The 13,468-nt window shown below is 36.9% G+C and overlaps 2 protein-coding genes across 2 annotated transcripts; both read right to left on the reverse strand.

The window, feature by feature from the left end:
- Positions 1-774: 774 nt before the first annotated feature.
- On the reverse strand, positions 775-4,014 carry LOC146674501 (sterile alpha motif domain-containing protein 9-like). The gene is made up of 2 exons (XM_085396470.1): positions 1,588-4,014; positions 775-1,062 (listed from the first exon to the last, which is right to left on the reverse strand). Exons 1-2 carry the CDS (start codon positions 3,863-3,865, stop codon positions 986-988), a joined length of 2,355 nt encoding a protein of 784 aa, XP_085252596.1. The 5' UTR covers positions 3,866-4,014; the 3' UTR covers positions 775-985.
- A 6,546-nt stretch (positions 4,015-10,560) lies between these two features.
- Positions 10,561-13,266, reverse strand: LOC146674502 (sterile alpha motif domain-containing protein 9-like). The gene is made up of 2 exons (XM_085401071.1): positions 12,648-13,266; positions 10,561-12,599 (listed from the first exon to the last, which is right to left on the reverse strand). The coding sequence occupies exons 1-2, from the start codon at positions 13,258-13,260 to the stop codon at positions 10,561-10,563; spliced, it is 2,652 nt and encodes an 883-aa protein (XP_085257197.1). The 5' UTR covers positions 13,261-13,266.
- Positions 13,267-13,468: the final 202 nt, after the last annotated feature.

The raw sequence follows: 13,468 nt of genomic DNA on the forward strand, positions 1-13,468 counted from the left end.
AACCATCAAATGCAAAACCGAGTGTACATTTAAAACATTTAAAAGTAATTGTTTCATTTTCACTAACAGCCAGTAAACACATTTGAAATTAATGCAAAACAATATTATTATACAAAGGTGGCTATGTATGTAACTTTAATATTGATTCACATAATCAAATTGAGTATGCAAATTTCCAAATAGATTCAGTGCTGCAGAAACAAAACATTACCTACTGAGTAATGATAAATTCAGCAATACTCATCTTAATTTAAACAAAGATAAAACTACAAAGGTCTGATTAAAAATGTGAAAACAAAAACCCACAACACAATGCAACACAATGAAAACAAAGAAACCCTATTTTCTATTTTTAAAATTGTATAAATCCATAATAAATCCATGAAGGTAATAGCACATGCACGGAACTGCATTTTAATGCACAAATAAAACAACAAATAAACTTATATCTCATAAATCTACTGTTTTAGAAAAAAAATCAAAACAGTACAATATATCAAGCAGCAACTAAAATATGTCAAACATTTTCATTGGTTATGCTTCACTCGTGTCATGTTATAAATGACAAAACAATTCTGTAATATCATGTTTTTAAAACTTCCAATTAAAACAATTAAACAACAATGTAAAAAAATCATTTGAGACGTTTCTTCACAAAGTTTGTAAACTTCACTACATAAAAGCTTACATAGATGTGACAAATCCACGAACACAGTATTAAATAGACACTTGGCAAAAAAGTTTTAGGAACTCAACTTTTTCTATGAATCAGAATGTCTGTTGTTTAATCTAAGGTGTTAGCAGAAATAATATATTTATGACTAAAACTGTGGCAGCAGGAAAAATGACCATAACACATACTTCTTTTGCATTGGTTTTAAACATTACAGAGCCCATTCCTTTCGTTTTTGCCCCTACATGTAAACACATAAACACAAAGAAAAGTCTCAGAATCACCTTCCCATGGGGTAACTGAGCACAAACTTTAATGTCCCTCATTATCTTTGGTGTCTTTCACATCGTTGGTCAGGGCTGTTCCACTGAGATCCATGACACTGTGATCTGAGGCAATCAGTAAAAATAAAATAAGTTGAAAAACACAATAATGGATGTTAAAAAAATCTTATTCCACAACAGAAACTAAGGTGTATACAAGCTGATGTTGTAATCTTAGTAGATATAATGTGTTAGTAAACATATTTGCATGTTAATATTTAGAACTTGCTGTTACGTCCAAGGTGTCTTTCTGCTGATATATAAAAAGTTGTCTGTTTGGTATATGTTTCCTTCCAAACATATACTATTGCTATTAAGAGCAAAAAAACACTAATGGCGAGGGGACAGGACTTTTATTTTATATGTACCAATATTCATAAGAAGAGTAATTTCCTGGACTTGCTGGTTGTTTTGCAAATAAATACATGATGTTGGTTAAATTGGTAGTTTTACAAAATGTGTTTCGAAAAGAATTTTTCAACCTGAAAGATTATCTCTTCAAGACCATAATACAAACACGATCACTATAGAACTATAAACTAATAACAAGCAGCTACAGTTCACTGTAGTTTCACTGTTATGCTTTCTTACCTGTGTCTGCAGTTTTGCGCTGAATGTCAAAGGCCACAGGACCTCTGATGGTGAATCCAAGGTAAAAGGTAACTGAGCGTGGTTTCCAAATTTTGTTTCTCACATTGGCATCGATCTCAATCTCTTTGCCACCAACTCTTGTATACACTTTGCAGTTTCTTACTTCTCCATCAAGTCTGAGAAGGAGCTCTTGAACATCAGGATTTCTGAAGATTTCTTCTTTCTTCCAGTTATCGCTCCAATCTGCTTCAATCACTTTCAGATGTTTCTCAATAACATTTCTGTGAACAATTCTCTTCACACCTTCACCTTTCCCAATGAAAAACACAGGAAGGAGGTATCTGTTTCGAAAGTACTTCTTATATGTATTTTCATAAGACTTGTACATTTGCTGAGTTATCTCACTGAGGTCATAATCACATTGGCCTTGATTTCCAGCCCAGTACCAGAGGAGGGAGAACATGTGCAGCTCAGGTGGGTCTTTCTTGCTCGATGGCATTTTCCCTATAAATAGTGTGAGGATGTTGTTGACCAGAGCTGCTTCTGAATCTGCACTTGGACACATTTCTCTACACTTTGTAGATATGACTTCGAGCTCTAATTGAGAGTATTGTTTGACAAGAAATGACAGTACTTCCACAGACTGGTCATCTAGGTTTCCCTCCTGAAACATCTGGATGAGTTGTTTTGCAGTTGTGTTGTCAACATACTTCTGGTAGCACTCTGAGGTATCTTCAGATATATATTCAGGATCATCTTTCTCCATTTTAGGCTTTGAGTAAGTCTGAAATTTTTCCAAAAACATGCATTTTCTCTCAATGTCATCTTGCAGGCTTAATATGAGATCATTGAATCTTTGGAGTTTGTTGTCTCCAAGTAATTTGAGGACAGAACCCATCGATACTTTTTTGGTGAGAACTTCTTCCCAGATTTCATTTTGACTGACAAGTTTCTTATACAGAGTTTTGCAGACCTGCAGGTAACCAAACTGCCCTCTGAAGTTATAAAAAGGTGAAACTTTTATATTGCCATGTTTTTTCATGTCTGGTCCATCTTCATCCTCAGCAAGTTTTTCTTCATCTTCAAAAGCTTTAATGGCTTTTTTGGCCAGTCTCAAAATGTCTCTTGGTTCAGAAATCTCATTGTTCATTAGGTGGTTTTTATGGACTTGGCCAAGTGTGTCAGCAACAAATGAATTTTGAGGATCTCTTTCTATTGCTCTCTGTGCCCACATTTCTGCCTGATTGTAGTCTTTTAGTTCTATATAATAAAAACGAGCAAGAGCTTGTGGAAAAAATGGATTTTGACCAAATGTATTTGAGGCCACTTTTAAAACTGTTGCACACTGCTCTTTCCCCTCCATCATTTCAATGTCTAGAATTAGTCTAGAAAACTTTTTCTGTTTGATGTCTGTGCTGTTGACTCGGCCCTCTTCTTTTTTCATTTCTCTTTTGGTTAACATCTCTTTGACAAAACCAAGCAACCAAAGAGGAATCGGATCTCTGCAAAAAGTGTTCACGAAGTTTCTTGTTGTGTCACTTCTGGTCACACCTGCCTTTGCCAACAGTTCAGTACAACTTTGTGCTATCATATTGTGAGCCATGCAGACCTTTTTCTCATCTCTTCCATCTTCTTGGAATGTGATGATGAGATGACTGAAAGGCTGCATTTGATCCTCCAGTGAAAGGTCATCGTAGTCTTCATTTCCGAGGAAATCCAGGCACTGAGACTCCAGGAGATATGAACCTGGTACGTAGGCATTCAGAAGGGAAAGGAAGGCAGCAAGCTGTGTCTTCAGTGGTTTATTTGTTTTTTTGCTGTTTTCTAATGCAGCACATGCCTCCCTGACGTAGTCCTGAGAGAAATTACTTTGCATTATGTTAAAGCCATGAAATTGTTCACATTTATCTTTGTACCTCTTTTGAAGCTCTTCCTTTTTCTTATCAAATTTTTCCTTCTCATTGTCTGAGAGTGTGTTCTTTAGGACAACGTGGTCACTCTGTTGAGGTGCATTGTTTCTCACACAGCTGAGGAAAATGACTACAGGCATACAAGGAACTATCTTCTGCTCAGCAACTGTCATCATAATGCTGATTTCGAGATCTTCCAGGATTTTCTTATCATCCACTAACAACAGCACAGTGTTCTGGTTGTTTCGACTGCCTGCTGTGAAAAGTTGGACAACCTCTTTTGCAACTTTTGCCATGTCTGAGGTGGAGCCAGTTAAAACAGCACACCTGAAGCTTTTTCTCAAGTCCCACATCACCTGCATGGCCATTGTAGTTCCCCCACATCCTGGTTGGTGTGTCAGTTTTACAGTTGATATCCCTGGAAATGTTCTCTTTTTCTGAATTTGTTCCCTAAGTTTCTCATATCCATTTTGATAAAAGCAGTCCCAAGGGACTCTGCCTGTTCACTGATGTAGAAGTTTAAACTATTTTTTTAATTAAGCAGCAAGGCAGAACAAAGTCGGGGCTGTATCAAGACACGAGGACTAAACCCCAATTCAACCAGACCCAGAACTGATCCGGAATTAAAACAGGACTACAACAGTTCAAAATCAGGACTACTTAGGACTTAACCAGTAGCACTAAAAATCATCATAGACCTGCACTACACTTATTTTTTTAATTCTACCAAAGTACAATATTTAGATTGAGAGAAGTTTATATAATTATTCAGTCTTGTTGTGCAAACAAGCCTGCATAACTTAATAAATATAGAATTTGAAAAATAACAAATGGTATCTAAAAAATTACACTAGGTACGAGATACATGTTCTGATGAGTTTTGGTAAACAACCATTTGACTAACATGTGTGTCTCACCTGCTCTTGTTCCATCTCTGTTCTGTCCTCATTCTCCATCTCCGTTCCTCTCTCTCCCTCTCTGTTCCTCTCTCTCCCTCTTTGTGCTGACAATCAAGCCAAACACCAACATCATCAAATATACAGTCGAAACCAGATATTTACTCTTCAGATAAAAACACACTTTTTTAATTGTAAAACATCAAATCAAACTAAATATTTATTTTTGTAAAATATATTTAAAAAAACATATTTGTTAAATTTAAGAGTAAAGAGAATTTGTCTGTATTTCTTAATTACAAATGGCACCAAATTGTGGCCGAAGAGGTTTTTTTTTTACCAAACTTTATTGAACTTATAAAGCGAACAGTCAGTCATTCCAGTTCAGTTTGTACAGGAGACATACAAGGCAAATAAGAGTAACAATATACAGTGCAATGAAATAAGAAGGATAAATAAATAAAGGATAAAAAAGAAAAAAAGAAAAAAAGGGGGGGAATGTGACAGACCTCATAACAACTTTGTACTTGAAAGTTGTGAGAGCTCATTCGTTAAACATGTCTGAATGAATTTCAATCAATGATAAACCTTTTTTATTGGAAGTTAATTTAAGAGAGTTTAAGTAATATTCAATTTCAATCAAAAACAAATTAAATGATGGGGTTGAGTTTTGAAATTTACATTTATGTATATGGAATTTCCCTAATAAGATGGAGTGGCCGAAGAGTGAACTGTCAAAAGTACTGAATATGACGTCACTTATTTATGTGCGAATGTTTAATAATTAAAGTCAGTCATATATCCACAAACACAACAAGCTGAAAGTCAGTGATATATATGTGTGTGTGTGTGTGTGTGTGTGTGTGTGTGTGTGTGTGTGTGTGTGTGTGTGTGTATATATATATATAAATATCATAATAATCTGACAATACTATAATATTGGCCATATTATATTTACATTACCACAGTGAGATGACTTTAGTCTCATGAACAACATTAACTAATTGTTATTTACTAACTAATCTTTAATGACTGTTCAGCACAGAAATGAAGCCCAACAATCATGTTTACAGTCCTCTGGTCTCAGCCTCAGATACTCAACTAATCAAAGTGATGTCATGACAAAAATGAATGACCAACAAAACATTTTTCTCCTTCATTTCTGTCACACAAAGCTGTATGTAACGTGTCTCGCGGTTAGTATCATGGTTGCTAGGCAACCTGAACAGTGCGACGAAGCGTATACCGTCCCATTTCACAAGCCTCTCACTTCCACACTTCTCGTACTTATAGTACGCACTGTACGTAGTACGCGTAGTGCGCGTACTTCAAGCGTGCAGACCCTGAATTGGGACACAGCTATAGAAACCCATAACATGAACCCTAACATGGACACAAAAATACCTAGAGCACAGAACCTGGAAACGTGGCACAAAGGACAACAGACGACCTGACAATGAATGAACAGAAACACACGAATAAATACACACAAGGGTGATCAGGGGGAAGTGGAAACACAAGGGGAAACAGCTGACACTAGTCTGACATAACGAGACAAAGGAACCAAAGCTGACTACACTGACATAGGACACAGACCTTCAAAATAAAACAGGAAACATGAGATGTAGACAAGACAATATAAACTTGACAACATAAGATACGCAGCATGAAACAGGGAGAGGGAAACTTAAATACAGGGGTAGAAAAACACAAAGAGAAACTAATAAACAAATGAACTTAGCTACCCTAAAGAACTTAAAACATCCAAATAAACTAAAACTCAAAACGCTGGGTCAACAGACCCAGGAATGTGACACAGGCTCTGTGTTTTGCCTCTACTAACCTCTCAGCTTCTTAAGCTCAGAATGGAATCGACTGGAGTTTTCTTATTAATTAACAATAAACTTAGTGTACATGTACTCCCAAATTTGATGAAAGTGATAAAAAATAGACAGCTCTGTCTCTCTTTATTTTGACATTTAACCATAAAAAAAACGTTTTTATGTTTTTTTCCCCAAAGTGTATGTAAATATCTAGTTTCAACTGTGAATATAATGCTATGTATTTATATTCCTCTTGTTTTGCATAGAAATATACTGAACAAAATACAAAGCATAATATATAAAATAACATCTAGTGATGTTATGAGTTTTTTTCTTTGAAAGAAGCTCCTTATGTCCATGTTGTGTTCATCAGTACATAACTGAAACTGATTTAGAGTGCTTTATTTAGCCGTGGAGGATAACAACTGAAAATGTGAAATAAACACACATGTAAGCTAAGACTCTAAAAAAAATTATTGTTGTTCGGCTTTTCATTTCGCCATTTGTTGATTCACTCGCTGGGCAAGTAACACTAAGGGTCAAGTGATCAGTTAGATATCAATCTTTTGTGATACACCGTCATATTTACATTATTTGTACAGTACGAATGATTTGCTTTAGTACCTGATCAAATTTAGGCTCTCCTCTGTCTACCTGGCTGCACTTACAGCAAACTCGCAGGCAGCAGCTTCTCCCCACTCGCTCAAATGCGTAAGTGCTGTGCTCAGTCGCCTAGTGCCTGAGCCAGGTTCATACCAAAATTAGGTGGAATTTTTGACAGTGACTATGAAACAAATTACACTCCAAAAGACCCCGGGCTTCTGAAAAAATGACCCGGGCTTAAGCCACCCACCCCGCTCCGCCGATGTGTGGAACCCTTCCCTCAATACCCCGTGGACCCTTGGAGCCCCTGTATTACCTGCACGTTATCACTTGGTGTGTGTAAATAAACATTTTTTTGCCTTTCCGAATCTAAATCTTGAGTCCGTTCCATAAACAAAACACACACTGGCAAGGAAGAAAGCAGTGAATATAAACCCTGTGTTACTTCTATGTAATAGTGCACAAATAAAACAAAAAAGGAAACATAAATCTTAGAAATCTACCAATTCTAAAAATCTTAATAAAACCAAATCAAATCTTTGAAATCTAAATGGCTTTAGAACATGACAGTACATTAGGCAACATTTCTAGTATGTCCAACAGTTTCATTGGTTATGCTTTAATCAACGTATATTTGTAAAATACTTCTTTAACATCATGATTTCAAGATACTGATGAAACAACAATTTAAAATGATCCTTTGAGAGGATATTCAGAAGTTGATTAGCTTTCAGTACATCAGAGCTTTCATAATGGTCACAAACTCTTAAACAAATTATTAAATAGACATTAAATAGACTTTATCTAAAAGTCACAAAGTCTGTTGTTTAATCTGAGGTGTTAGCATAAACCAGTGGTTCTCAATCTTTTCACAATGAGTACCACCTTATAACAATATGTGGCTTTTAAAGTACCACCCTTATGACCGACATTAAAGTACCGTAGTATAGGCCTATTTAACACCATATATAGTTTACACTATACTGTTTTGTTTCTTATATGAATGTTATTTATTTTAATTGTTATTAGATGTAAGAAGTTGTAAAAATATGAACGGAACATAAATCATCTACCTCATTATGAGATCATATAATTGATTTTTTTTCTAGAAATGGTTGTCCATCTATCCATTGTCTTCTGCTTATCCGGGGCGGCATCACAGGGGCAACAACCAAAGCAGAGAAGTCCAGACCTCCCTCTCCCCGGACACATTGTAACGTGCAGTGGAGATGAAGCCAGCCGCGGAGGTGTGCAGGTGGATAGTGAATGAATTGAATTGAATTGAATGAATGCGTTATTGGCCATATGCAGGTTGCCCCGCAGAGGAATAGGACCCCCCCGACTTACACACACAACAAAGACATCACATGGGATTACAGTCGGAGATCGGCAGCGTTGCAGAGAATAACACTGAAAAATTACACAACAATGGGGAAAGTACAAGAGGAAAAAAAGAGACCTCTTCTCACGCTGGGCACCTATGGGAGGACAGCAGGAGAACAGGAAACAAAAAAAACTCCTCTGCACAGAGAGGACATTATCAGTGTAAGTGTATGTAAGTGTGTGCGTGTACAGGAGGAGTGCGAAGAAGAACAAAAAGGGGGTGAGGGGGTGACACCAGTCGTAAGACAGGAGGCGCCGCCATGTGGTGATACACTGCATTACAATAGCAACTGTTACAACATCCTGTATCTTTTCCGGGGGAGCACCAAGGCATTCCCAGGACAAATGAGAAATAAACACCCTCCAGTGTGTCCTGGGTCTACCCCGGTGCCTCGTCCTAGAAATGTTTATTCATTCTAAAATTTAGACTATTTATTTCAAAAACAACACAGGAGGAATTATGACCGCACCAACCCGAATTTTGATATAAAGAGCACAGCACTCAAGTATTGCAGGTATTACTCTTATTTTATTTAGGATGGACTGATATTTCCAGCACGGTGGCACGGTGGTTAGCACTGTTGCCGAACAGCAAGAAGGTCCTGAGTTCAATTCCAACATCAGGCCGGGGTCTTTCTGTGTGGAGTTTGCATGTTCTCCCCGTGTTTGCGTGGGTTCTCTCCGGGTACTCCGGCTTCCTCCCACCGTCCAAAGACATGCAGCTTGTGGGGATAGGTTAATTGGATAATCCAAATTGTCACTAGGTGTGAATGTGCAAGTGAATGTGAGCGTGAATGGTTGTCTGTCCCTATGTGTTAGCCCTGCGACAGACTGGCGACCTGTCCAGGGTGTACCCCGCCTTTCGCCCTATGACAGCTGGGATAGGCTCCAGCGCCCCCCGCGACCCTGAAAAGGATAAGCAGTAGCGAATGGATGGATGGATGGATGATATTTCCACTACATAATTAAACCAATGAAGAAAAACAGCACACAGATTTAGTACTGCAGGAGCCAAACTTTTACTGAGTAATTAGTTAAAAACCAAACAAAAACAATGTTCATCTTAATAAAGTGAAAAACTGCAACACAATGAAAACAAAGAAACCCCTTCCATATTAAAAATCCATAACAAAACCATGAAGTTAGTAGCACTTAATCCTATGGCACTTTTGAAAGCACAAATAAACAAAAAATAAAACAACATCATATAGATTTTTAAATCTTTTAAAAAATCAGATCTTTGAAACTCTAAAAGGCTTTAAAACAGTACAATACATTGAGCGGAATTTAAAATGTCTAACAATTTAATTGGTTATACTTCACTCATCTTGTGTTATAACTGACAAAATATTTCTGTAATGTCATGTTTTCAAAACTTAAAGTTAAAAGACTGAGAAAACAAAAATGTAACCCCCCTCCCCCCAAATAAAATAAAAAAATTAAAAAAAAAACTCCTATTAGATGTTTTGACTTTACTACATCAAAGCTTTCATAGATGTCACAAACCCATAAACAAAGTACTCATTTGACCCAAACAAGCAGTGGAAGTAAATTTCCTCCGCGTGAGAAAGTCTGTTGTTCAATCTGAGCTGTTAGCAGAGATGACACATACATGACTAGAAATTCTGAGCACATGAAAAAGTTTAAGCCTCCAATTTATTGAATATAGTCTTTATTTGAAACAATTTTTTTTCTAAATATCTTACTCTAAAACTAAAATGACCATAACAAATACTTCTTGTGCACTGATTTTTAACAGCACACATTTCATTTTGTTTTTGCCTTTACATATAAACACAGAAATACTAAAAAAAAAAAAGAAGACTTGGATTCTCCTTCCCATGGAGGTGTTGAGCACAAACATGAATCCCCCTCATTATCTTTGATAATTCACATTGTTGTTTGAAGTTGTCCAGCTGTGATCTAGGACACACTGATCTCCGGCAATCAGTAAACATAAAATAAATTTAAAAAATACAACAATGGTTTTTAGATGTTAAAAAGTTTGTTTGTTGTAAAAAATATTTATTCTTCCTATAAAGAATGGGTTAGTGAACATATTTACATTTCATATGTTGTATTTAGAACTTGCTACACTGATTTTCAATGTTTAATTTGTTTTGCTCATATAGAAAAAAGTCCTGTGTTTGGTAATTTGTTTCCTTTCACACATATACTGTTGCCAATAGGAGCAATAGAAACATATAATCTAGGGGACAGGGCTTTAATTTGTAACATATCTGCCAAGACTGTTAAGAAGACTTAACAAAATGATGAAAAATGATCTCATCATGACCATAATATGAACATGTGCACTATACCACTCTAACTATTAGCAACTATTGTTCACTCAGCATTTTATTTTACTGGAGATTCACTACTATCCGCATCTTTGTTCTGAATGCCAAAGGCCACAGGACCTCTGATAGTAAATCCGAGGTAAAAGGTAACTTGACTTTTTTCCCAAAGGCTGTTCCTCAGATTGGCATTGATCTCAATCTCTTTACCACCAACTCTTGTATACACTCTGTAGTTTCTTACTTCTCCATCAAGTCTGAGAAGGAGGTCTTGAACAGCAGGATTTCTGAAGATTTCTTCTTTCTTCCAGTTATCGCTCCAATCTGCTTCAATCACTTTCAGATGTTTTTCAATAATTTCTCTGTGAACAATTCTCTTCAGACCTTCACCTTTCCCAATGAAAAACAATGGAAGTAGATACCTGTTTCGAAAGAACTTCTTATATGCATTTTCATAAGAGTTGTGCATTTGCTGAGACAACTCACCGAGGTCAAAATCACATTCGTCTATATTTTTGGGCCAGTCCAAGAGGATAGCTAACATGTGCAGCTCAGGTGGGTCTGTGTCAGTCAGGGGCATTTTCCCTCTAAATTGTGTAAGGATGTTGTTGACCAGAGCTGTTTTTGAAACTGCAATTGGAAACTGCATTTCTCTACACTTTGTAGATATTTCTTTGCACTCTGATTGAGTGTATTGTTTGACAAGAAATGACAGTACTTCTACAGACTGGTCATCTAGGTTTCTTTTCTTAAACATCTGGATGAGTTCTTCTGTGGTTGTGTTTCCAACAAATTTTTGGTAGCAGTTTTTGCTCTTGCCAAATATATATTCAGGATCATCGTTCTCCATGTTAGGTTTTGAATAAGTCAGAAATTTAAAAAAAAAGCAACACCTTTTGTCAACTTCATTCCTGAGGCTTACAATGAAATCGTTGAATTTTAAGAGTTTGGTGTCTGGTTTGATGACAGAGCCCATTGATACTTCTGTTGTGAGAACTTTTTTCCACTTTTTATTTTTTCCGGAAAGTCTCTCAAACAGAATATTGCAGACCATCAGGTACCAAAACTTTACTCTGTAGTTATAAAAAGATGAGATGTTTGTATTGCCATGTTCACTCACATCTGGTCCATCTTCATTCTCAGCAAGGTTTTCTGCATTTTCAAAAGCTTCAATGGCTTTTTTGGCCCGCAGCAAAATTTCTCCTTGTTCGACAGTAACTTTGTTGTTCATTAGGTGGTTCTTATGGACTTGGCCAAGTGTGTCAGCAACAAAAGAATTTTGAGGATTTCTGTTTATTGCGCTCTTTGCCCAATTTTCTGCTTGCTCGTAGTCTTTCAGTTTAATGTAATAAAAGCGAGCAAGAGCTTGTGGAAAGTTTGTACTTTGACCAAATATTTTTGAGGCCATCGTTAAAACTGACACACTCTGGCCTTCACCTTCCTTTTTATCGTCTGTAATATCTCGAATTAATCTAGAAAACTTTTCCTGTTTAATTTCTGTGCTGTTGCCTTGGTCCTTTTCGTTTTTCATTTCTCTTTTGGTTAACATGTCTTTGACAAAATCAAGAAACCATGGCGGAATTGGATCTTTGAAAAAATTCCTCAAGAAGTTTCTTATTGTGTCACTTCTGGTCACACCCGCATTTGCCAACTGTTCAGTACAACACTGAGCTATCATATTGTGAGCCATGCAGACTTTTTTTTCGGGTCTTTCATTTTGTTGGAAGGTAATAATGAGATGATTGAAAGGCTGCATTTGATCCTCCAGTGAAAGGCCATTATACCTGTCTTTACTGAGAAACTTCAGGCACTGAGACTCCAGGAGATATGAACCAGGTACGTAGGCATTCAGCAGGCACAGGAAGGTGGTAAGCTGCGTCTTTAGTGGTTTTTTTGTTCTTTTGATATGTTCTAATGTAGCACATGCGTTCCTGATGTAGGCTTGAGAGAAATTAGACTGCAGAATGTTAAAACCATGAAACTGCTTGCACCGATCACCAAATCTTCTGCCAAGCTCTTCTTTTTTCATATCAAAGTCTGCTTGCTCTCTGTCTGAGAGAGATTTTTTGAGAATTATAGATTTTCTCATTTTCTCATTTTCTTTTTGTTTGTCAGAATGTTCCTTTTGGTGGATAAGCCCATCACTACTTCTCACACAGTTGAGTAAAATGACCACAGGCATAACAGCATCAATTTTTTGTTTAGTAATTTCTGTTATAATGCTGTGATGGAGATTTTTCAGGATTGGCTCATCATCATTAACTAACAGCAACACAGTGTTCTGGTAGTTTCGACTGCCTGCCATGAAAAGTCGGACTATCTCATTTGCAACTTTTGTGATATCTAATGTTGAGCCTGTCAAAACAGCACATCTAAAGGTATCCCTCAAGTCCCACAGCACCTGCATAGCCAGTGTGGTTCCCCCACATCCTTGTTGATGGAACAGTTTGATTGTTGATGTCCCAGGGCCTTTTCTTCTCAGGTGAAGTTGTTGTTTAAGGGTTTCATATCCATCTCGTTTGATAAAAGGAGTTGCATTGCCATCTGACACTGCTTGTTCACTGATATAGAAGTTTAACCAGTTCGGTGGGGCCCCTCTGTAAAAATTCTCTTCTATCTTCTCTGTGAGTTCTGGATCAAAAATTTCTCCTTCAAACTGATTTGCATGAAGAATATCCAACAGCGTGAGGGAATCTCTGAATCCGCTCCCCACATACACTTCTCCACCATTAGCAGTGGACAGGGCTGGTCCATTTGCCATCTTCAGGTTCAAGTGTCCTGTGCCAGGCAAATGCTAGAAAAGAAAGGTCACTTAGTTTGGACTGTTAATCAGTGCTAGAAGGGCAAAATGAGAACTGAAACATATTTTTGCACATTTACAGCATCACATACATAAAAACTGTATGAATGTGATTCATAAATCCATCAACAATTTTATAAAGTATATTCTTACCTTGTCTTCCAGTTCT

This window comes from Rhamphochromis longiceps, linkage group LG3, assembly GCF_057381845.1.
Source record: "Rhamphochromis longiceps isolate RC_006_pf linkage group LG3, R_longiceps_female_GT1.1, whole genome shotgun sequence".
Taxonomy (NCBI): Eukaryota; Metazoa; Chordata; class Actinopteri; order Cichliformes; family Cichlidae; genus Rhamphochromis; species Rhamphochromis longiceps.